Consider the following 25,695-nt stretch of genomic DNA (forward strand, 5'->3'; position numbering starts at 1 on the left):
TAAATTATGTGGATAGATTGAAGCAACATCTCAAGACATCAGTCAGGAAGTTAAAGCTTGGTCACAATGTCTCTTCCAAATGGACATTGACCCCAAGCACACTTCCAAAGTTGTGGCACAATGGCTTTAGGACAACAAAGTCAAGGTATTGGAGTGGCCATCACAAAGCCCTGACCTCAATCCTATAGAAAATGTGTGGGCAGAACTGAAAAAGCGTTTGCGAAAAAGGAGGCCTACAAACCTGACTCAGTTACACCATCTTTGTCAAGAGGAATGGGCCAAAATTCACCCAACTTACTGTGGGAAGCTTGTGGAAGGCTACCTGAAATGTTTGACCCAAGTTAAATATTTTAAAGGCAATGCTATCAAATACTAATTGAGTGTATGTAAACCTCTGACCCACTGGGAATGTGATGAAAGGAATAAAAGCTGAAATAAATATTTCTCTCTACTATTATTCTGACATTTCAAATTCTTAAAATAAAGTGGTGATCCTAAGACAGTGAATTTTTACTAGGATTAAATGTCAAGAATGGTGAAAAACTGAGTTTACATACACCTTAGCCAAATACATTTAAACTTCCGACTTCAACTCTATATAGTAGAGATACCGTTTCAAGTCCATTACAGTGAGTAGAGCATCTCTCTCATTGTAGGGCACAGTGTGCTCCTCTATTCTGCTGTCTCTGCTCACCTATGTACTCTGGTTGTATGTCATTAATCTAAGTTGTACCTTTACCATACAGCATATGACCTCTAACTCTCTATATCTCTGTCCTTAGCTGCACAACAGACTGCCAACGAAGGGAGGATCAAGGCAGAGGAGGAGGCCAGGATACTGGTGGTCAATCAAGAGGCAAAGAAGATAGAGGAGACCAAGATAGTGGAGGTTAAGCAACAGGATGTGAAAAAGGGGGTGGTTAAGAAGGTGAAGAAGAAAGTGGTGGTGACGTCACACAGCCTGACGGAGCTGCACACGCTCAGACAGCGCCTGGAGGAGGCGGAGGCGGGGCTTACCCAGCACATCCATATCTGTCTGGGAGAGGACGGAGCGCACGACTGTGGCCTGAGGATTAGCCAACTAGAGGTACATACACACATGGACGCCACACATGAACGCACGCACACACGGATACAATATACTGTACATCCTAGGAGTACTACTGTGTATGTAGGGTTAGGTTTGTGCATGTGACTAAATGTGTGTTTTTTCCCCAGTCTGTACAGAGGGATGTGAACTCTATCCGTGAGGAGTACCAGCGTCTGAATGAGCATGTTCTGCAGGAACTAGAGGGTATGACTGACTCTGACAAGGCCACGTTCTTACGCAGCCAACTCAGCCTCATCAACGAGAGACTGGGCAGTCTGGACGGGTGCTCCACCGCCTACCTACAGAGGTAAACATTATGCTGTATGAACATATACACAGCCTGAAAGGGTTCTCTGCAGAATACCCATATAACTACTCCATACACAGACAAACTCATCCACACACACACTCAACACTCATTGCTCAAATTGAACTAATTTGTTCTGATGAATTCTCTCTCTCTCACTCTCTCTCATTCTTTGCATCTCTTTCCCCTTCTTTCTCTTCTCGTTCTTCCCGCCCTTTCCCACTCCAAGGTTGCGGGCTCTAAGGGCCCTCCTAGAGAGTGAGTCCAGAGCTGAGGACATCATTAAGGTCCATGAGGCCAGACTGACAGAGAAGGAGACCACATCCCTGGATCCTGCAGAGGTGGAGGACTACAGATCCACTCTGAAGGTAACAGTTACAGTTTGAAACACAAGCCCCAAAACATTGGGAATGGGAGTGACTGTCACAGCAATGATTAAGTCGGTCATTTAGCTGTGTGTGGTGTTCCTAGGCTAAATGTTCCGTTGTGTGTAAATGCTTTGAAGTCAGTAAGTTTTGTGATTATTACTATTCCCGGTATGTACTCTGTAAAGGCCAGTTAGCGTTGTGATTATTACTATTCCCGGTATGTACTCTGTAAAGGCCAGTAAGCTTTGTGATTATTACTATTCCCAGTATGTACTCTGTAAAGGCCAGTAAGCTTTGTGATTATTACTATTCCCAGTATGTACTCTGTAAAGGCCAGTAAGCTTTGTGATTATTACTATTCCCAGTATGTACTCTGTAAAGGCCAGTTAGCTTTGTGATTATTACTATTCCCGGTATGTACTCTGTAAAGGCCAGTTAGCTTTGTGATTATTACTATTCCCGGTATGTACTCTGTAAAGGCCAGTTAGCTTTGTGATTATTACTATTCCCGGTATGTACTCTGTAAAGGCCAGTTAGCTTTGTGATTATTACTATTCCCGGTATGTACTCTGTAAAGGCCAGTTAGCTTTGTGATCATTACTATTCCCGGTATGTACTCTGTAAAGGCCAGTTAGCTTTGTGATTATTACTATTCCCGTACTCTGTAAAGGCCAGTATGTACTCTGTAAAGGCCAGTTAGCTTTGTGATTATTACTATTCCAGGTATGTACTCTGTAAAGGCCAGTTAGATTTGTGATTATTACTATTCCAGGTATGTACTCTGTAAAGGCCAGTTAGCTTTGTGATCATTACTATTCCCGGTATGTACTCTGTAAAGGCCAGTTAGCTTTGTGATTATTACTATTCCCGGTATGTACTCTGTAAAGGCCAGTTAGCTTTGTGATTATTACTATTCCCGGTATGTACTCTGTAAAGGCCAGTTAGCTTTGTGATTATTACATTCCAGGTATGTACTCTGTAAAGGCCAGTTAGCTTTGTGATTATTACTATTCCCGGTATGTACTCTGTAAAGGCCAGTTAGCTTTGTGATCATTACTATTCCCGGTATGTACTCTGTAAAGGCCAGTTAGCTTTGTGATTATTACTATTCCCGGTATGTACTCTGTAAAGGCCAGTTAGCTTTGTGATTATTACTATTCCCGGTATGTACTCTGTAAAGGCCAGTTAGCTTTGTGATTCAAATCTCAGATGTTCTGTTGTGTGTATATGTAGAGTATGAGGGCCGAGCTGGAGGGGAAGAGGGACGTCCTGGTCTCCATGGAGACAGAGCTCGGGAAGGCAGTCCACTGGAACGGCCAGGTGGGCGGAGCCTTCCACAGGTGTGACGTGGACCTGTCCAGATACAGTGAACAAGTCACCCAGTTGTCTGACCGCTGGAGACGCCTCCAGAGCCAGATAGACTTCAGGTATACAGACCTCTCTATATCTTATCTATGCACACCTTTTTGGTTCCATATCTCACTCAGACATTTACCTCTGTCTCTAGCTGTATCTGTTTTGTTGTCCCTCTGACTTCTGTATATAGAGTCCTGTTCTCCATACCTATCCAACTTGTGATGTGCTGTACCTCCTTCCTTTACTTTGTGATGACTTCAAACATTTACTATTGATGACCATTTTTTTCTTTTTTATATATATATACCCCAAAATATTTTTTTACCTGTATCTCTTGCTTTTTCTCTCTCAGACTGAGGGACCTAGAGGGGTACCAGGGGCAACTCCAGCAGTACACCACCACTAGCTCAGTCCTCAGTGAGTGGATCGGTACTACGCGTCAGAAACAGGACGCCCTGCAGGCCACCAAGATAGACAGCATCACAGCCCTGGATGAACACCTCAACCAGCAGAAGGTCAGTCGGTCAGTCGTTCGGTCAGTCAGTCAGTATAATTGTTCAGGGCAATATAATCAACATATGGAGGTTTTTGTGTGTTTGTCTAGGCTCTGAACTCTGAGATCAAGGTGAAGAGAGAGAGTGTTGAGAGTGTTCTGAGAGACACTGACGCCTGTGTGAACTCCATCAAGGTAAGGGCTTTCACATCCGGCCCATGTATCACTATACCCGTCATAGTATACTAATGTACTGCTTTTCCTGCATTCTATTCCTGTGAATTTAAGATATATTTGTTTTCAGGATTATGAGCTGGAGTTGGCTTCATACAGTGCTGGTCTAGAGACTCTACTGAACATCCCTATGAAGAGGACCATGACACAGTCTCCTTCTACTCAGCTCACAGAGGAGGTAACAATCATAGCTCCACCAAGTCACTCAAACATATACTGTTTACTTATACAGGTGCATACACTACATGTACATCTGTTACTGAGTGCCTTCAGTGTCAAGGTGAATCTAGCCTCATACATACAAACTCTGCTTTACCCCGGGTTAGAAACGCAGTAAACAGGTAGACCTGCGCCCCTAGTCCGGTGTATTCGGTGCCCAGTATGTTAACAATGTTACCACTGAGTTGATTGTGTGTTTAGGTGACTTTGTGTTACCGAGTAGTTTGTATGTTTCCGTTATTAACTGTGTGCTGTATGCCCTCTCCCAGGCTACTCTACTGCAGACCCGCTACATCGAGCTGCTCACTCTGTCTGGTGACTACTACAAATACCTGGGAGAACTACACAAGAACATGGAAGAGCTCAAGGTACTGAGAGGGACCACACTGACTGCCTGTGGAATCAATCTGTTCAGCTGTTTTTACAACGATGAGCTTTTAGACCTTCTGCATTATAATTTCATTTATTTTCCATGTTTTAATGAATACATTGGAAATCTTATTCAGTCTTATAACTGGTAAATCTAACATTGCATTATTATTATTATTATATTAAATCTAAAATATTAGTTCTGTACTAAGGCATCTAAAATGATACTATTTTGGTTGCATATGCTCCTTAATATTTTGCTGTGCAACCTGCATGTAATAATAATGTTGTAATGATTGAAAACGGATCGTTTTTAGCCCAAACAGTTCCAAAGATTAATTAATTTACCCAAGTATACCTCCCCCACCCAAAAACATGCAGAAAGTGTCAAAAATGTAAAAGAAGGCCATTACCACTTCAAGAATAATGACTTTTTTAGGCCTTGCTAATGAATTGAAGTTGAAATTATTATGACATTCTATAATATGTGAGAATGTGGACATCACCTGACTAAATAGATTGGATGCATGGCAGTTTTTCTGTAGACTATGTGGCCGACGCAGGCACACATAATAAAACCATGAATAGCGGTAGCATTAATCTCACCATTGCTGTTTTTATCATGAGAAAGTGACCAAAATGGAAAGCCAAGTTGAAGCCAACATTAGATGTTGTTGTCCTCATAATAACCACACGTGGTTTTACCTCAGCGGAGTTACTGCAACACCCTTCAATTGAAGTGTCGGGAACAAAAGTGGCCACATCTCTTAAAAACCAATCAAAAAATAAAATTACAGATAATTATAAGGGAGCAGAAGAATTTATAAATTGGCTACAATAATTACAATAACTTTTCAAGCACCAAATTGAGGAAATGTCAGTTTTTCAAGGTAATCCTATTCTAGTACTTGAATTTCTGAACTCTAAATTCAAGTTCAAGTAGGCTACTTCAAGCCTCTTGTATTGTTTACAATTGCAGGTCAAAATGCATTTGTCATGTTATTTCATGACCAGATTGTGAATAAGCCCACTAGGCTATGTAATTTGTTGTCATTATATCCAGAATACTTAATAGGAATAGCTTTTGGTGTTGCACAATAGTCTATCCTACACAATTGTGCACAGTAAACTCAGGGGCACAAAAACATATGAAAACATGAACTCAATACCTTAATGCTTTCTCTGTTAAATCAAAGGAGACCCTGCTGTAAATCAAACAGACCACAACAGATGGTCAACATCTATTCACTGGGGATATTAGATCCAACGTGGATCCAGGCACAACTGTCTTCCCTGGCATAACAAATGAGACAACAAAATATTCAAACACTTTTTTTCCAGCACCTGCCTGCACTTTCAAAACAGCTGTTTGTCACTTAACAGACACCAACTGTGCATCCAACAAGTATTATGCATAATTATTGAAGAACCACATTTATAACAGCATTGATTTAGGTGTTAAGTATCAAGGTAAGGCAACTCTTTCGGTTGGAAGAATTTGATTTTGCAATGCATACATTATTTTAGAAGCCCAACTGTTTTCACCCTGTAAACTGTTTTCACCCTGTAACATAAGGACACAAAATGTTATGTAGTTACACTGCATTTCTGAGATCTCTATACAAAAACATAAGAATCCTGGCTCTAACTGTCTTACAAGGTTCAAGTTCAATGTCTAATTGAGCTGATTAATGCTTCACATATTGTATACAGCTGAAGTCAGAAGTCTACATACACCTTAACCAAATACATTTAAACTCAGTTTTTCACAATTCCTGACATTTTAATCCTAATAAGAATTCCCTGTTTTAGGTCAGTTAGGATCACCACTTTATTTTAAGAATGTGAAATGTCCAAATAATATTAGAGTGATTTTATTTCTTTCATCACATTCCCAGTGGGTCAGAAGTTTACAGACATTCAATTCATATTTGGTAGCATTGCCTTTAAATTGTTTAACTTGGGTCAAACATTTCAGGTAGCCTTCCACAAGCTTCCCACAATACGTTGGGTGAATTTTGGCCCATTCCTCCTGACAGAGCTGGTGTAACTCAGTCAGGTTTGTAGGCCTCCTTGCTCGCATACGCTTTTTCAGTTCTGCCCACAAATTTTCTATAGGATTCAGGTCAGGCTTTGTGATGGTCACTCCAATACCTTGACTTTGTTGTCCTTAAGCCATTTTGCCACAACTTTGGAAGTATGCTTGGGGTCATTGTCCATTTGGAAGACCCATTTGCGACCAAGCTTTAAGTTCCTGACTGATGTCTTGAGATGTTGCTTCAATATATCCACGTAATTTTCCCTCTTCATGATGCCATCTATTTTGTGAAGTGCACCAGTCCCTCCTGCAGCAAAGTACTCCCATAACATGATGCTGCCACCACCGTGCTTCACGGTTGGGATGGTGTCTTTCGGCTTGCAAGTCTCCCCCTATTCCCTCCAAATATAATGATGGTCATTATGGCCAAACAGTTCTATTTTTGTTTTATCAGACCAGAGGACATTTCTCCAAAAAGTATGATCTTTGTACCCATGTGCTTTGCTGGGGTGGCAGGTATCCTAGTGGTTAGAGCGTAGGACTAGTAACAGGAAGGTTGCAAGATCGAATCCCCGAGCTGACAAGGTAAAAATCTGTCGTTCTGCCCCTGAACAAGGCAGTTAACCCACTGTTCCTAGGCCGTCATTGAAAATGAGAATTTGTTCTGACTTGCCTAGTTAAATAAAGGTTTAAAAAAATTATGTGCAGTTGCAAACTGTAGCCCAGCTTTTTTATGGCGGTTTTGGAGCAGTGGCTTCTTCCTTGTGGAGCGGCCTTTCAGGTTATGTCGGTATAGGTCTCGTTTTACTGTGGATATACAGTGGGGCAAAAAAGTATTTAGTCAGCCACCAATTTTGCAAGTTCTCCCACTTATAAAGATGAGAGGCCTGTAATTTTCATCATAGGTACACTTCAACTATGACAGACAAAATGAGGAAAAAAATCCAGAAAATCACATTTGTAGGATTTTTAATGAATTTATTTGCAAATTATGGTGGAAAATAAGTATTTGGTCACCTACAAACAAGCAGGATTTCTGGCTCTCACAGACCTGTAACTTGTTACCTGTATTAATGGCACCTGTTTGAACTTGTTATCAGTATAAAAGCCACCTGTCCACAACCTCAAACAGTCATACTCCAAATTCCACAATGGCAAAGAGCTGTCAAAGGACACCAGAAACACAATTGTAGACCTGCACCAGGCTGGGAAGACTGAATCTGCAATAGGTAAGCAGCTTGGTTTGAAGAAATCAACTGTGGGAGCAGTTATTAGGAAATGGAAGACATACAAGACCACTGATAATTTCCCTTGATCTGGGGCTCCACGCAAGATCTCACCCCGTGGGGTCAAAATGATCACAAGAACAGTGAGCAAAAATCTCAGAACCACACGGGGGGACCTAGTGAATGACCTGCAGAGAGCTGGGACCAAAGTAACAAAGCCTACCATCAGTAACACACTACGCCGCCAGGGACTCAAATCCTGAGTGCCAGACGTGTCCCCCTGCTTAAGCCAGTACATGTCCAGGCCCATCTGAAGTTTGCTAGGGAGCATTTGGATGATCCAGAAGAAGATTGGGAGAATGTCATATGGTCAGATGAAACCAAAATATAACTTTTTGGTAAAACTCAACTCGCCGTGTTTGTAGGACAAAGAATGCTGAGTGGCATCCAAAGAACACCATACCTACTGTGAAGCATGTGGGTGGAAACATCATGATTTGGGGCTGTTTTTCTGCAAAGGGACCAGGACGACTGATCCGTGTAAAGGAAAGAATGAATGAGGCCACCATGTATCGTGAGATTTTGAGTGATAATCTCCTTCCATCAGCAATGGCATTGAAGATGAAACGTGGGATCATTGTCATGCTGAAAGACCCAGCCAAACACACCGCCTGGGCAACGAAGGAGTGGCTTCGTAAAAAGCATTTCAAGGTCCTGGAGTGGCCTAGCCAGTCTCCAGATCTCAACCCCATAGAAAATCTTTGGAGGGATTTGAAAGTCCGTGTTGCCCAGCAACAGCCCCAAAACATCACTGCTCTAGAGGAGATCTGCATGGAGGAATGGGCCAAAATACCAGCAACAGTGTGTGAAAACCTTGTGAAGACTTACAGAACGTTTGACCTCTGTCATTGCCAACAAAGGGTATATAACAAAGTATTGAGAAACTTTTGTTATTGACCAAATACTTATTTTCCACCATAATTTGCAAATACATTTCTTAAAAATCCTACAATGACATTTTCTGGATTTTTTTTCTTCTCATTTTGTCTGTCATAGTTGAAGTGTACCTATGATGAAAATTACAGGCCTCTCATCTTTTTAAGTGGGAGAACTTGCACAATTGGTGGCTGACTAAATACTTTTTTGCCCCACTGTAGATACTTTTGTACCTGTTTCCTCCAGCATCTTCACAAGGTCCTTTGCTGTTGTCCTGGGATTGATTTGCACTTTTCGCACCAAAGTACGTTCATCTCTAGGAGACAGAACGCATCTCCTTCCTGAGCGGTATGACGGCTGCGTGGTCCCATGGTGTTTATACTTTCGTACTATTGTTTGTACAGATGAACATGGTACCTTCAAAAAATTGGAAATTGCTCCCAAGGATGAACCAGACTTGTGGAGATCTACAATATTTTTTCTGAGGTCTTGGCTGATTTTTATTGATTTTTCCCACGATGTCAAGCAAAGAGGCACTGAGTTTGAAGGTAGGCCTTGAGATGCATCCACAGGTACACCTCCAATTGACTCAAATCATGTAAATTAGCCTATCAGAAGCTTCTAAAGCCATGACATCGTTTTCTGGAATTTTCCAAGCTGTTTAAAGGCACAGTCAACTTAGTGCATGTAAACTTCTGACCCACTGGAGTTGTGAATGATAAGGGAAATAATCTGTCTGTAAACAATTGTTGGAAAAATTACTTGTGTCAAGCATAAAGTAGATGTCCTAACCGACTTCCCAAAACTATAGTTTGTTAACAAGAAATTTGTGGAGTGGTTGAAAAACGAGTTTTAATGACTCCAGCCTAAGTGTATTTAAACTTCCGACTTCAACTGTAACGACAACTTACACTGTCGTAAATGCAAGGACAGAAAAGTAAATGTTTTATGTCACATGATTTTGGACAAATCTGTCAAGACACCAACTATGATAAAGGTTTAAATCAACTCATATATTTTCTTGAATATAGCTATGAAATACCCCCATATATCTTAATATAATGAGAGAAAACAAATTGGCATGTTATTATCAATAACTTATCAACAGCTGTAACAAGTTGTCCAGTATAGGAAATCCTCACTGATACCCTAGTTTATAGAAACACCAAAGTACACAAAAAAAATACACATTTCTTATTTGTCCCAGACCTCAGACTTAGAACATCCAATTTTGTTATTTTCAGATTTTAAAAAGTGTTATTTAGAGCGAAAACCTGAAAAAAATGGAGAAAATCCTAAACCTGGAAAAACAAAACCAAGATAATGGATGGCATGGATAAGAGCGTTTGGCCAGTAACCAAAAGGTTGCTGGTTTGAATCCTCAAACCAACTAGGTGAAAACTCTGTCAATGTGCCCTTGAGCAAGGCACTTAACCTTAATTGTTCCTTTGTCGCTCTGGATAAGAGCGTCTAATAAATGACTAAAATGTATATTTGGGACAAAATGGAATTAGACAAATAATAACACCGATTTTATAATGCCCTAATAACTACAGTGCATTCGGAAAGTATTCAGACCCCTTGACTTTTTCCACATTTTCTTACCTTACAGCCTTGTTCTAAAATGGATTAAATCGTCCCCCCTCATCAATCCACATACAATACTCCATAATGACAAAACAAAAACAGGTTTTAATTTTTTTGCTAATTTATATTTTTCTTATCACATTTACATAAGTATTCAGACCCTTTACTCAGTACTTTGTTGAAGCACCTTTGTCAGTGATTACAGCCTTGAGTCTTCTTGGGTATGACGCTACAAACTTGGCACACCTGTATTTGGGGAGTTTCTCCCATTCTTCTCTACAGATCCTCTCAAGCTCTGTCAGGTTGGATGGGGAGCGTCACTGCACAGCTGTTTTCGGGTCTCCAGAGATGTTAGATCGGGTTCAGGTTCTGGCTGGGCCACTCAAGGACATTCAGAGACTTGTCCCAAAGCCACTTCTGTGCTGTTTTGGCTGTGTGCTTAGGGTCATTGTTCTGTTAGAAAGTGCACCTTCGCCCCAGTCTCAGGTCCTGAATGCTCTTGAGCATGTTTTCATCAATGATCTCTTTACTTTGCTTTGTTCATCTTTTCCTTGATCCTGACTAGTCTCTCAGTCTCTACCGCTGAAAACATTCACACAGCATGATGCTGCCACCACCATGCTTCACCGTAGGGATGGTGCCAGGTTTCCTCCAGACGTGACACTTGGCATTCAAGCCAAATATTTAAATCTTGGTTTCAACGAGACCAGAGAATCTTGTTCCTCATGGTTTGAGTCCTTTAGGTGCCTTCTGGCAAACTCCAAGCGGGCTGTCATGTGCATTTTACTGAAGAGTGGCTTCCGTCTGGACACGTAACCATAAAGGCCTGATTGATGGAGTGCTGCAGAGATGGTTGTCCTTCTGGAAGTTTATCCCATCTCCAGAGGAATTCTGGAGCTCTGTCAGAGTGACCATCAGGTTTTTAGTCACCTCCCTGACCAAGGCTCTTCTCCCCCGATTTGTCAGTTTGGCCGGGTGGCCAGCTCTAGGAAGTGTCTTGGTGGTTCCAAACCTCTTCCATTTAAGAATGATGAAGGCCACTGTGTTCTTGGGGACCTTCAATGCTGCAGACATTGTTTTGGTACCCTTCCCCAGATCTGTACCTCAACACAATCCTGTCTCTGAGCTCTACGGACAATTCCTTCGACCTCATGGCTTGGTTTTTGCTCTGACATGTGCACTGTCAACTGTGGGATCAGATATAGACAGGTGTGTGTACCTTTCCAAATCATGTCAATCAATTGAATTTACCACAGGTGGACTCCAATCAAGTTGTAGAACTATCTGAAGGATGATCAATGGAAACAGAATGCACCTGAGATTAATTTTGAGTCTCATAACAAAGGTTCAGAATACGTATTTCTGTTTTTCATTATGGGGTATTGAGCGTAGATTGATGAAGAAAAATTCTTTAATACATTTTAGAATAAGGCTGTAACGTTACAAAATGTGGAAAAGGGAAAAGAGTCTGAATATTTTCTGAATGCACTATATGTAGAAAGCTTAATATTCTACAAATGACTTAGAAATACCGGTCATTAAAATTACAATCAACTTTTTTGCTTTTCATAATAAACAAATGCATTTACAGGGTTACCTATTCGTTTCTCAATCGATTAGAAAAATCCTATTTTCTCATGCTCCTAAATTTAATGGTGTGCTCCAAACTTATTTAAGTTGGGAATAGGGCTGTTATGGTGATCGTATTACCTCCACACCAGCGGTCACAAGCCATGACATCGGTCAAATTCCATGTGACTGTTTAGTCATGGTAGTTAGGTTTCTCCAAGCTCTGATGCTCCTCATGGTCATTAGTAGCCTACCAAACTTGCTAACTGCCTGGTTATTCTATTGTCCCTCTAATCACTCTGACATCAATGCAAATGTAATCGAAAATCTAATCAAACACTTCATCAGAGCCTATGAGCTCATGTTGCACAACATTTCTATAGGCTATGATTTCATGAAAAATACAGAGTGATGGCCTCTATTAAAAGAGGATGATCCCATCAGCGTTCAATAGGCTAGGCCTACTATATTTATTTCTCAACTTTCCTAATATTAAGCACATTGCTTCTCTTTACAACAGGAGTATAGCCTACCTGGCTGGCATGAAAATGAACCATGGGAAAAGTGTCCTCCATTCACTATTTAAGTGCATATATGACATTTATTTTTTCCCCTTTCCCTGATTTGAGACAGGTACATGATAATGGTCCATTCTAAATCAAAACAAATTTCACACCTATATTATTTAGTGTATGTAAAGACCAGATTAAATCAAGAATAGGCTGACATTGTCACCCATCAGACTGACTTGTGAATGATGCCCAGCTTGTTTGAGGTAAGGCCAGAAACGCATACCTTTTTTTGCTACTTTTTCAAATCATAGTCACACACCTCATGTCCATAGGCCTATATGGTTTGTATCAACACTAAAGTGGCCAAATAATTTCTATAAATGAAGTACATTAAATAGGCTCTACAACCGTTGTAAAGCCTAACTTGCATACATACGAGACGCGTGAGTTTGAAGTTTGGGGAAGATAATTTCCACCATGAGAATGCACCTTTATAATAAAAGCATTACATGCAATCATCACATTTGTGGTCACTTTTGAAAATGGTGTTTTCCCAGTAATGGAACATTTGTACTTACAGCCTACTGCTGTAGGAGGATTGCTGCGCTTATAATGTGAAGAAATAGCCTCATAGTTTATCAACATTTTAAGATAAAAGTTCTGACCTGTTGCGTCAGCCACACTGCATTAAGTTTTTTTGATGCTAGTGGTTGTATTAATTTGGGATCTACCTCATCCCACAACTGTCCCCGACTATGTTTGGAATATTTATTTCTTGCACAGAATAGAATGGGTCAACTTTCATACTATGGGGGATAGTAGATTGACATAGGCTAGTGCTTTTGCTGTTCATTAGGCTTACTCATCTTGTTGGTTGACGAAAAGTAAATGTGGACAGTTCTTCCAATATCTTTAACATGCCGCAAAAGGCATTAATTGTTTTAGGGGGCATTACGGTTACACAAAGTGATGCCGCTGGGAAATTCTAGGCATTATTAAATGCTTGTCAGATTGTGAATGAGAGACTGAAGAAGTGTGTACAGCCTGCAAAAAAAAAAACTAAGCAGAGCTCATGCCTTTTCATGCAACTTTTTTTCAAACCATCATTAGAGTTATATCATGCAGTCTTAGAATGTATTAAAATTTAAAACATTTAGCCCAATGTTTGGATCACAACTACAGTTACATAAATAACTCTTAAATTAAGCATGTCTGATGTGCTTATGTTAATTTATCAGTCAATTAATGTGAGACTGGCAGTTACAGCATTTGCTTGACAATCACCAGCTGACTAAATTTCATGCACCAGTGCTACCAATGTTTTTAAAATTGTTATTAAGAGCCTTGCATGTACTTCCTCCACTCTACCTCACACCTGGACCCGAATCCTTCCTTCTCCTCCTCTAGATGCGTAACACCAGGATTGACCTGTTGGAGGAGGAGCTACGGCTCCTCAAAGAGGATATCGGGTACCGCAACACTAAGAACAGTTCTCTGGAGGAGGCGTTAGCTCGCTACCGGCTGGAGCTGTCCCAGTCGCAGGAGCAGCTCCACTCTGTGGAGGAGGTGAAGAGGAGCAAGGCCCTGCAGTGCAGCGTCACCCAGGACTCCCTGGCTTCCACCCACAGCCAACTGAAGGATCTGCAGGAGCAGGTGGCCCGCCTCACATCCCTCATCGAGGAGGAGAAGAGGAAGAGGATGCGGGCGGAGGAACACTACAGGGAGCAGCAGGAGGAGCACGAGCAGGTGCTGAGGAGGAGGCAGAAGGAGCTGGAGGAGGCCAACTGGGCAAAGCTGGAGGTGGAGAAGAGCGTTGGTGACCGGGATAGGGAGGCGGAGAGGCTACGGAGGCAGCTCGAGGAGGAGGTGCGACGCTGCAAGGACCTGGAGCAGGAGCTGTCTAAGGTAAGGAGCCAGTACAGTGTGGAGATCAGTAACCTAAAGCTCAGCTACGAGTCCCAGATCACCTTCTGCAGGACAGACATCCAGCACCTGTCTGCCCAGAGGGAGGAGGTGGACCAGGGCATCAGACTGCAGTGTGACAAGCTAGAGGCCGAGAGGAGAGACCAGGAGGACCAGCTCAGGAGGCTAAAGGTGTGTCTGAACCAAGCCGAAGAGCAGAGGAGGAGGGCCGAGGAGGAGGCGCTTGCTCAGAGATCTGTGGTCACAGAGGAGGTGCAGAGGAGGAGGGAGCTGGAGGCTCAGGTGGAGATGTTAGTTAGGGAGAGAGGGGAGGATAGTAATCAGTATAGAGAGGAGGTGTCAGAGCTCACAAAGGCCCTGCAGGAGATGAGCGGCCAGCAGGTTCACCTCACACACAGCCTGGAGGAGGAGCAGAGGAGGAGGAGAGCCCTGGAGGAGGAGAAGATCAGGCTTGAGCTGCTCCTGGGGGAGATTCAGGCCAAGCAGGCCTCCTACTCCCAGGCTGTCACCCGGCTGAGAGAAGTGGAGGAAGAGCTGGTTAGCATCCGTACAGAGTTTAAGAAGGAGAATGGTGAGAAGAACAAGGCAGAGCAGAGTGTAACCAGGTTACAGGGACACGTCAGGGAGCTGCAGGCCACGGCTGATAGGCTAGAGGGGGAGGCGGAGGCCCTGAGGAGAACCAACCAGGAGGAGGTGACCAAGAGGAGACACGTGGAGACGGAGCTCCAGAAAACCACCCACACCATGCGGGAGTACACCAGCACCATCGCCACCCTACGCCGGAGCCAGGAGGAGGCCCTAACCACGGTGAGGAGGGGAGAGGAGGAGCACAGGAAGCTCCAAGTGGAGCTGGAGAGTAGGTTGAAGGAGTTCAAGGCCTCCACTGAGCGCCTGACGTCCCTGAGCTCAGAGCTGAAGTCTCTCCAACAACAGCTCCTCCAAGAGCAGGCTAAAGTCCGCGAGGCAAACATGCGCAATGAAACACTCTACAAGACCATAGAGGAAAAGAGCCTGGCACTCAACGAGAGCTCTGTAGAACTGGAGAGACTCCAGACCCTGACCCAGACACTGACCAAGGAGCGACTGCGGCTCGAGGAGGAGCTGAGGGGATTGAAGCACGAGAGAGAGGAGTTGCTGATAACCAGGCAGGGGGCTGATGACGAGCTGGTCTCCCAGAACACTGCTCTGGAGCTGCAGCTAAAGAGCAGCTTGAGAAGCAGTGTGGAGACCCAGATCCTCGTGGCAGAGCTCTCTTCAGAGAGGGAGAAACTCAGGATGGAGATAGATCAAGTCCAGAGGCAGGCCATGGAGGTACTTGTCTTGGACCTTTAGAGGTTCATGTCGGACTGTTCTGTGTTTCTCTAAATCAAACTATACTCCTTCAGTAAGTCTTAGTAGAATAGGCTTTAGGCTGTCTGTGGACAAGGCTTTCTCTTGCATGCTGAAATACCTCCTGTTGATACCTGTAATTGTTCTTGTTTAGTTTTTTGCTCTAATTAGATTGTGAAACACATACAAGTTATTCTTCTGTGATGGAATTTGCAATCGTTAGATTTTTTTAAAATCATGCAAACGCAATCTCTGTTTCCCCTTCTGCCTTCTCTCACAAAACTGCTGTCCCACCCAGAACTATACTCTTAGAAAAAAAAGGTGTTATCTAGAACCTAAAATAGTTATTCGGCCCCCTTTGAAGAACCCTTTTTGATTCCATGTTGAACCTTTTTGGGTTCCATATAGGACCCTTTTCACAGTCAGTTCTACATGGAACCAAAAAGGGTTCTCCCTGTAACCAAAAGGGGTTTTCCTATGGGGACAGCCAAAGAACACTTCTTTCCCTAAGAGTCTTCTGTGATTGACTAATCAGCATGCTTTTTTGCCATTGCTTGTTTTGTCTAAAAGGATCCACAGTGTCTTCATCACTGGTCCTGTGGTGTCTGTGTCTCTCTATTGTCATCCTCAAGTCCTTGTCTAGTCTAGATATCAGTCCTAGTCTACTGTGTCTGCCTATTTCCTTTGTACATTCTAGAAACCTACAATGTACAAATGTGCCGTTAATTGCACTCACTCTTAATTGAGTGTGAATTGTGTTGATGTATCCATGTTGAGGTTTAACTGGTAATCTCTTTACTCTTATCATTTTAATTGACTAATGATGAATGCGCATTGTTTGTGTGGGTAAGTTATTGGAGCTGTGTTGAGTTTCTTCAATAACAAAGCATGCTGTCACATGTCATTTATATTGTAAATGCCAAATCAAAATATTTTGACATTTTTAAACAAAATAATTAATTATAATTGCTCCTTCCTCTGTCTCTCTCCTCTGTCTCTCTCCTTACCCCTATCTCCTCTCTCCCTCCCCATCTTTATCCCTCTCCCTCAACCCCTCTTCCCCATCCAGACCTCCTCTCTGATCCAGTCCACCAAGACCCAGTACAGTGAGATGGTGGTGGAGAGAGATGCTCTTCTGCTAAAGCTGAAACAGACTGACCAGGACAGGGCCATGTCCCAGAAGCTGGAGGAAGAACTAAACCGCATCAAACTCTCTCTGGAGTCCGAGTTACGCCTCAAACTGCGTCTGCAGGAGGAGAACGAGAAGGTGTGTATTGTTGTTTTCACTTTTGCCGTCTAGAAGCAACTTTAATTAATATATTTATTTAAAGTTTGTCAAATAAAATTAATTCATCCATCCATTCCTTTATCCATTCCTTCATACATTCATCCATTCAGGTCAAGAATGACTTCCTGTACTGGAAGGGCCAGTACGAGTCCAAGGAGGGTGCGGTGAGGCAGTTCGACTCCGTGAAGGAGAAACTGGAGCGGGAGAGGAGTTCTCTTGAGACTGAGATTGAGCGGCTGATGAGAGAGCTGAGGGAGGGGGAGGACAGGTATAAGAGCAGGCTGCTGATCACGCAGACCCAGCTCTCTGAATTGACCTCTGTCAGAGACACCCTGGAGGCAGATTTGAGGAAACTCCGGGAGCAGCATAACGCCTGCGCCAAACACACCCAGACGGACAAGAACGGGAAGAAAGACCTGGACCCCGCCACACTGATTTTCGACAGTGTCCGTAAGACAGTGACAGCCAAGCAGCTGCTAGACTGCGGGGTCATCGACAAGTCAACCTATGGCCAGTTGTTGAAGGGTCAGAAGACTGTCCGTGAGGTATCTGTGGACATCAAACTGAATCTGAAAGGGACCGGCATCATCGCTGGTGTTGCTGGAAACTGTCAGGATAAAATGACTCTCACAGAGGCCAAGAGAGCCAACATCCTCTCTGAAGAAAGCGCCACCATGCTGCTGGAGGCACAAGCTGCCACAGGCCACATAGTGGATCCCAGAGCCAACGAGAAGATGTCGGTGGAGGAGGCAATTAAGAGAGGAGTGGTGGATGAGGAGGCTAGAGAGAGGTTGCTGGCTGCAGAGGCTGCCTGTCTGGGGTACCGCGACCCCAATACTACCAAGCCCCTGTCAGCAGGCCAGGCTATGAGGAAGGGCCTGATCGATAGAGACACAGCTCTACGGATGCTGCAAGCCCAGGAGTCTGTTGGGGGCATCATAGACCCTGTCCTCAGTGTCTTCCTCCCTAAAGATGCAGCCATGGACCGGGACCTGATTGACGAGGACCTGTACAGGGCCTTAAACCAACGACCTGAGTGTTACCTGGACCCAGACACCCAGATGGGAACCAGCTACGTCTCCCTAAAGAGGAGATGCAAGTCCGAACCTACCACTGGTCTCCTGCTCCTCCCTGCCCCAGAGAAGCCCATGACGGTGAAGGGTCTCAGGGGAGAGGTGTCTATCAAGGATCTGATGGATGCTAACCTCTTGGAGAAATCGGACATGGACCAACTGAAGGATGGAAAACTGACCAGCCAGGACATCGAGGACCGGTTGAGGTCGTACCTCCGAGGCTCCACCTGCATTGCAGGGGTCTATGACGAGGCCAACCACAAGACCCTATCCATTTACCAGGCCATGAAGGAAGGGTTACTGAGGCCTGGCACAACCCTGGAGCTCCTCGAAGCCCAGGCTGCCTCGGGATTCATGATCGATCCCATCAACAACCTCTGTCTGACCGTGGCCGATGCCTACAAGAGCGGCCTGGCTGGGCCGGAGTTCAAAGACAAACTCTTGTCTGCAGAGAGGGCCGTCACCGGGTACAAAGACCCAGGCACGGACAAGATCATCTCCTTGTTCCAAGCCATAGAGAAGGGGCTGATGGAGAAGGGACATGGGATCCGTCTACTAGAGGCTCAGATTGCCAGCGGTGGCATCATCGACCCCAGGCACAGCCACCGCATCGAGGTGGAGACTGCCTATAAAAAGGGCTACTTCGGCAAGGAGATGAACCAGATCCTGACAGACGAAGCAGACGTCTCCAAGGGCTTTTTCGATCCCAACAACCAGGACAACCTGACTTATCTCCAGCTAAAGAAACGCTGCATCATAGACCAGAAAACTGGCCTGGTTCTCCTGCCCATCAAGGACAAGAAGGAGCCTCCACAGACAACGACGCAGAAGAATACTCTGAGGAAGAGGAGGGTGGTGATCGTAGACCCAGACACCAATAAGGAGATGAGTGTGAAGGAAGCATACGACAAAGGGCTCATCGACTACGAGACCTTCCTGGAGCTGTCGCAGCAGGAGTGTGAGTGGGAGGAGATTACGATCACAGCCCAGGATGGATCCTCGCGATTGGTCATCATCGACAGGAAGACTGAGATCCAGTATGACATCAGAGAGCTGCTAGAGAAGAAGGTGATTGACCAATCAGTGTACGACCAGTACCAATCACAGAAAATCACTCTCGCACAGTTTGCTAAAATCATCACCAGCAAGACCAACTCCACCAGATCCTCCTCCTCAACATCCTCATCCAAAGCCAGAGCATCAGCAACATCCGCATCCTCCCTGTCTTCATCAACCACCACCTCTCAGCGGATCACTTCCAACAAGGCTGAGAAGACGAGCTCCATCATTGGTGGCTCCACCACTGGCAGCTCCACCATAAATGGCTCCAGCATTGGCAGATCCTCTGGTGGCTCCCTTGGCAGTTCCACCACCTCCAGAACCACCACCATCAGCTCCTCTACCCAGCCTGATGGCCCTCCCTCCCACAGCTCCCTGAAGAACATCGCTAGCATCTCAGTCTCCCTGGCTGGCCCTGCTGAAGCTGTGGTCTTGGATGGGGAGAGAAGCCCTGTGGGCGCCATCTTTGACATGGAGGCCCTAGAGAAGATCTCCATCTCTGAGGCCCACAAACGTGGCCTGGTGGACAGCATCTCTGCCCAGAGACTACTGGAGGCCCAGGCTTGCACAGGAGGCATTGTAAACCCTTCCGATGGCAGGCGCCTGTCCATCCAGGAGGCCTCCCGCCAGGGGATCATCGAGAATGACATGGCTACCAGGCTAAAGCCTGCCCAGAAGGCCTACATTGGATTTGAAGACGTCAAGTGTAAACGCAAGATGTCTGCCGCCGAGGCCATGAGGGAGAAGTGGCTTCCATACGAGGCGGGCCACCGCTTCCTGGAGTTCCAGTTTGTCACTGGAGGCCTGTACGACCCGGAGCTGGGCTGCAGGAGAACCATCGAGGAAGCTCTCAAAGTGGGCTGGCTGGATGGGAGGGCAGCCCAGAAGCTCCAGGACATGAGGCACCACGCCAAGAACCTAACCTGTCCCAAGACAAAGCTGAAGATCTCTTATAAAGAAGCATTGGATAACTGCTTGTTGGAGGAGAATACGGGAGTCAAGATGCTCCAAGCTGCCTCCACCTCCTCCAGAGGGATCAGTAGTCCATACAACTTCTCTTCGGCTCCCGGGTCCACCTCGGGCTCCAGGACCGGGTCGAGGACGGGCTCGCGGAGAGGCAGCGTGGACCTGGGGTCGCCTAGCTCCTCCAGCCGATACAATGTCATAAGCAGCTCCACCTACAGCCGCACCTCCTTCAGTTCTAGCTCCATTTCATAGGGAAAAGAGGGAAAACTATTCATTAATTCATTAACTTAGTTGTCTTAATCTTTGCATACTTTTAGTTTTTACATATTACCTTTTGCTTTACTTATGAAAGTTAAACCTACTTATTGGACAGTTAGAAATGTGCCTGTCCTAGATAAAGAGGTACCATCACATGTTTGTTCTATTTACAGTGGTAAAAAATTGATAAGAATGGAAAAACACATTCGTAGGTGTTTTGAATTGAAGTAAAATTTTAAGTAAAACTTTATGTATACTGAACAAAAATATAAAACGCAACATGGAACAATTTCAAAGATTTTACTGAGTTACAGTATATATAAGGAAATCAGTCAATTTAAATAAATAAATTAGGTCCTAATCTATGGATTTCACATGACTGGGCAAGGGTGCAGCCATGGGTGGGTCATGGAGGTCATAGGCCCACCCACTTGGTAGCCAGGCGCACCCACTGGGGAGTGGGTTTTTTTCCCCACAAAAGGGCTTTGTTACAGATAGAAATAGTCCTTAGCAACCCCCCATACACACCCCCCTCAGACAATCCCGCAGGTCAAGAAGCCGGATGTGGAGGTCTTGGGCTGGCGTAGTTACACGTGGTCTGCACTTGTGAAGCCGGTTGGACGTACTGCCAAATTCTCTAAAAATGACATTGGATGTAGCTTATTGTAGAGAAATTAACATTAAATTTTCTGGCAACAGCTCTGGTGGACAATCCCGCAGTCAGCATGCCAATTGTACACTCCTTCAAAACTTGAGACATCTGTGGCAATGTGTTGTGTGACAAAACTGCACATTTAAAAGGGGCCTTTTATGGTCCCCAGCACAAGGTGCACCTATGTAATGATCATGCTGTTTAATCAGCTTCTTGATATGCCACACCTGTCAGGTAGATGGATTATCTTGGTAAAGGAGAAATGCTCACTAACAGGGATGCAAACAAATGTGTGCACAGAATGAGAGAAATAATCTTTTTGTGTGCAAGGAGCATTTCTGGGATTTTTTATTTCATCTCATGAAATATGGGACCAACACTTTACATATTACGTTTATATTTTTGTTCAGTGTAAATGGGCTTTGTTCTCTCAGACAGCATGATACGGCCACTTCGTTGTCAGACATTATTTTTCCAAACTCTATAGTACTGCAGTTTAAATTTGATTAATTTTGGTGACAATAATTTTAAAATGTAATGAATGTATAAAAGGTTGGATGGGAGAGGGTTAGTGTCTTATGTGTGTTTTGGAGAACATTAATAGGTGTTATGTTTACTTTGAATTTGGAAGTACAGTAGTGTTTCTTGCATGGGATGTGAGGTGTCATAACATTGCTTAGTGTTTATACTGTTAGTGTAATATGGGGCTGTCTTTTAACACATGGTAACAATTTTTCTATTTCTCCAAATAAAATGTTACATCATTGCACTTGTGTGTCTGTGAAATAGCCAATATCATGTGGTCAATAAGATTGTGATGATTTTGGTACGAATACATGAAAATACCACACTAAGCCAAAGATATGAGCATCATGACATGTATTAGTAGTCATAGTCATAAATATTGTGTGAAATAAACACAGAACTTGTTAATGATCGGTTAGAATACGTGTCAAACTCATTCCATGGAGGGCCGAGTGTCTGCAGATTTTCGCTCCTCCCTTGTACTTGATTGATGAATTAAGGTTACTGATTAGCAAGGAACTCTCCTCACCTGGTTGTCTTAATTCAAAGGAAAAAATAAAAACCAGCAGACATTAGGCCTTCCATGAAATAAGTTTGACACCCCTGGTTTAGACTCCGCCAGATGGCTCTCACATAAAACCTAAATGTTCTTGGTCAGAGAGTGTTTTCAAAATCATGTTTAGAGAATAAATAACATAGTCAAATAATGAATCGTACAATTTTCAACTATACAAGTCTGGCAAACTTGAATTTCTGAATTCAACTCACTAGATTCTAGTGAGTTGGACTCAGACATTGGATTGCAGTAGACCAGGTATTCCCAAACGGGTACACGCAATGCTGTCAGGGGTACGCCAAATAAAAATGTGATTCACATTTAATTATTATTTAAAATTTTAAACATTTTTTCTTCACATTTTCAAACAGCCCATTTATATTTTCCAACAGAGCTCTACCTTTGGGTGAGGTTTTTTTCTCACCTGAGTAGCCTTGTTTCACTGCCAAAAATAAAATGAAAACATCACAATGTCAAATACAGGTAGCCCAGTCAAATAATTAGCATCCAGTCACATTAACTGTTACTCTCTCGTGGGAATTCCACTAACGGTCCGTATGTAGCCAAACGTACAGTGGCTTGTGAAAGTATTCAACCCCCTTGGCATTTTTCCTATTTTGTTGCCGTACAACCTGGAATTAAAATGGATTTTTGGGGGGTTTGTATCATTTGATTTACACAACATGCCTACCACTTTGAAGATGCAAAATATTTTTTTGTGTGAAACAAACAAGAAATAACACTGAAAAAACAGAAAACTTGACCGTGCATAACTATTCACCCCCAAAGTCAATACTTTGTAGAGCCACCTTTGCAGCAATTACAGCTGCAAGTCTCTTGGGGTATGTCTCTATAAGCTTGGCACATCTAGCCACTGGGATTTTTGACATTTCAAGGCAGGTTAGCACAGCCCAGTGCGGGCTATTCCACCTCGCCGCACTGGCCTGGCTACGGGGAGCATTCAGCCAGGTAGGGTTGGGCAGGCTCAGTGCTCGAGACCTCCAGTGCGCCTTTCACGGTCCGGTCTATCCGGTGCCAACTCCACGCACCAGCCCTCCGGTGGCAGCCCCCCGCACCAGGCTGTCTCTCCGTCTCCTCCCTACAGGTGCTCCCGCCTGTCCAGTGCTGCCAGAGTCTTCCTCCTGCCCAGCGCTGTCAGAGTCTCCCAACTGTCCCGAGCTGCCAGAGTCGCCCGTCTGTCCCGAGCTGCCAGAGTCGCCCGTCTGTCCCGAGCTGCCAGAGTCGCCCGTCTGTCCCGAGCTGCCAGAGTCGCCCGTCTGTCCCGAGCTGCCAGAGTCGCCCGTCTGTCCCGAGCTGCCAGAGTCGCCCGTCTGTCCCGAGCTGCCAGAGTCGCCCGTCTGTCCCGAGCTGCCAGAGTCGCCCGTCTGTCCCGAGCTGCCAGAGTCGCCCGTCTGTCCCGAGCTGCCAGAGTCGCCCGTCTGTCCCGAGCTGCCAGAGTCGCCCGTCTGTCCCGAGCTGCCAGAGTCGCCCGTCTGTCCCGAGCTGCCAGAGTCGCCCGTCTGTCCCGAGCTGCCAGAGTCGCCCGTCTGTCCCGAGCTGCCAGAGTCGCCCGTCTGTCCCGAGCTGCCAGAGTCGCCCGTCTGTCCCGAGCTGCCAGAGTCGCCCGTCTGTCCCGAGCTGCCAGAGTCGCCCGTCTGTCCCGAGCTGCCAGAGTCGCCCGTCTGTCCCGAGCTGCCAGAGTCGCCCGTCTGTCCCGAGCTGCCAGAGTCGCCCGTCTGTCCCGAGCTGCCAGAGTCGCCGTCTGTCCCGAGCTGCCAGAGTCGCCCGTCTGTCCCGAGCTGCCAGATCGCCCGTCTGTCCCGAGCTGCCAGAGTCGCCCGTCAGCCAGGAGATGCCAGAGCCGTCCGTCAGCCAGGAGCTGCCAGAGCCGCTCGTCAATCAGGAGCTGCCGGAATCCCCCGTCACTCCGGCGCTGCCGGAAACGCCCTTCACTCCGGAGCTGCCGGAGTCTCCTGCCTGTCCGGTGCTGCCGGAATCTCCCGTTTGTCCTGAGCTGCCAGAGTCGCCCGTCTGTCAGGAGCTGCCAGAGCCGCCGGCCAGTCAGGAGCTGCCAGAGCCGCCAGTCAGGAGCTGCCAGAGCCGGCCGTCAGCCAGGCGCTGCCAGAGCCGGCCGTCAGCCAGGCGCTGCCAGAGCCGTCCGTCAGCAAGGAGCTGCCAGAGCCGTCCATCAGCCAGGAGCTGCCAGAGCCGCTCGTCAGTCAGGAGCTGCCGGAATCGCCCGTCACTCCGGAGCTGCCGGAGTCTCGCGCCTGTCCGGTGCAGCCGGAATCTCCCGTTCGTCCAGTGCTGCCGGAATCTCCCGTCCATTTGGGACCCATTGCTAGGGTCCCTAGTCCGAGGTCGGCAGCGAGGGTCGCCGCTCTAAAGAGGCCACGGAGGCGGTTAAAGAGGCGGAGAAAGACTATGGTGGAGTGGGGTCCACGTCCCGCGCTAGAGCCGCCACCGCGGACAGACACCCACCCAGACCCTCCCCTATGTTCAGGTTTTGCAGCCGGAGTCCGCACCTTTGGAGAGGGGGGGGGGTACTGTCACGTTCTGACTTTAGTTCTGTTGTTATGTCTTTGTTTAGTATGGTCAGGGCGTGAGTTGGGTGGGTTTTCTATGTTTCTTTTTCTATGATTTGGGATTTCTGTGTTTGGCCTGGTATGGTTCTCAATCAGAGGCAGCTGTCAATCGTTGTCCCTGATTGAGAACCATACTTTGGTAGCCATTTCGAAACAGGAACACATCGACAACAACCAACCTTAAAGCAGCGTTACCCATCGCTCCACAAAAGCCGCGGCCCTTGCAGAGCAAGGGGAACAACCACTCCAAGTCTCAGAGCGAGTGACGTTTGAAACGCTATTAGCCCGCACCCCGCTAACTAGCTAGCCATTTTACATGGCTACACCAGCCTAATCTCGGGAGTTGATAGGCTTGAAGTCATGAACAGCTCAATGCTTGAAGCACAGCGAGGAGCTGCTGGCAAAACGCACGAAAGTGCTGTTTGAATGAATGCTTACGAGCCTGCTGGTGCCTACCATCACTCAGTCAGACTGCACTATCAAATCATAGACTTAATTATAACATAATAACACACAGAAATACGAGCCTTAAGTCTTTAATATGGTTGAATCCGGAAACTATCATCTCAAAAACACGACCTTTATTCTTTCAGTGAAATACGGAACCGTTCTGTATTTTATCTAACGAGTGGCATCCATAAGTCTAAATATTCCTGTTACATTGCACAACCTTCAATGTTATGTCATAATTACATAAAATTCGGGCAAATTAGGCTGCCCAAACTGCATATACACTGACTCTGCGTGCAATGAATGCAAGAGAAGTGACACAATTTCACCTGGTTAATATTACCTGTTAACCTGGATTTATTTTAGCAAAATATGCAGGCTTAAAAATATATACTTCTGTGTATTGATTTTAAGAAAGGCATTGATGTTTATGGTTAGTTACAGTTGTGCAACGATTGTGCTTTTTTCGCAAATGCACTTGTGTTAAATCATCCCCCGTTTGGCAAAGTTGCCTATCTTTGTTAGGAAGAAATAGTCTTCACAGAGTTCGCAATGAGTCATGTTAGCAGGCAATATTAACTAAATATGCAGGTTTAAAAATATATACTTGTGTATTGATTTTAAGAAAGGCATTGATGTTTATGGTTAGGTACACATTGGAGCAAGACGGTCCTTTTTTGCGAATACGCACCGCGTCGATTATATGCAACGCAAGACACGCTAGATA

General features: G+C 45.2%; 1 protein-coding gene across 3 annotated transcripts in view; it reads left to right on the forward strand.

The window, feature by feature from the left end:
• The window catches only part of LOC112251318 (desmoplakin), a 41,642-nt gene extending 21,166 nt beyond the window's left edge, over positions 1-20,476 (forward strand). Inside the window, exons 14-24 of one of the 3 annotated variants that reach the window (XM_024422243.2) lie at positions 783-1,087; positions 1,219-1,397; positions 1,627-1,765; positions 2,999-3,192; positions 3,474-3,636; positions 3,726-3,809; positions 3,919-4,026; positions 4,337-4,435; positions 13,712-15,538; positions 16,626-16,823; positions 16,955-20,476. In XM_024422243.2, the coding sequence (XP_024278011.1) occupies positions 783-1,087; positions 1,219-1,397; positions 1,627-1,765; positions 2,999-3,192; positions 3,474-3,636; positions 3,726-3,809; positions 3,919-4,026; positions 4,337-4,435; positions 13,712-15,538; positions 16,626-16,823; positions 16,955-20,194 (6,536 nt within the window). In that variant the 3' untranslated portion in view covers positions 20,195-20,476. The remainder of the gene's footprint in view (positions 1-782; positions 1,088-1,218; positions 1,398-1,626; positions 1,766-2,998; positions 3,193-3,473; positions 3,637-3,725; positions 3,810-3,918; positions 4,027-4,336; positions 4,436-13,711; positions 15,539-16,625; positions 16,824-16,954) is intronic. The other 2 variants (XM_024422244.2, XM_024422245.2) reach the window with 2 other exon arrangements.
• The last annotated feature ends 5,219 nt before the right edge of the window (positions 20,477-25,695 follow it).

Source organism: Oncorhynchus tshawytscha, linkage group LG05 (genome assembly GCF_018296145.1).
Source record: "Oncorhynchus tshawytscha isolate Ot180627B linkage group LG05, Otsh_v2.0, whole genome shotgun sequence".
Classification (NCBI taxonomy): Eukaryota; Metazoa; Chordata; class Actinopteri; order Salmoniformes; family Salmonidae; genus Oncorhynchus; species Oncorhynchus tshawytscha.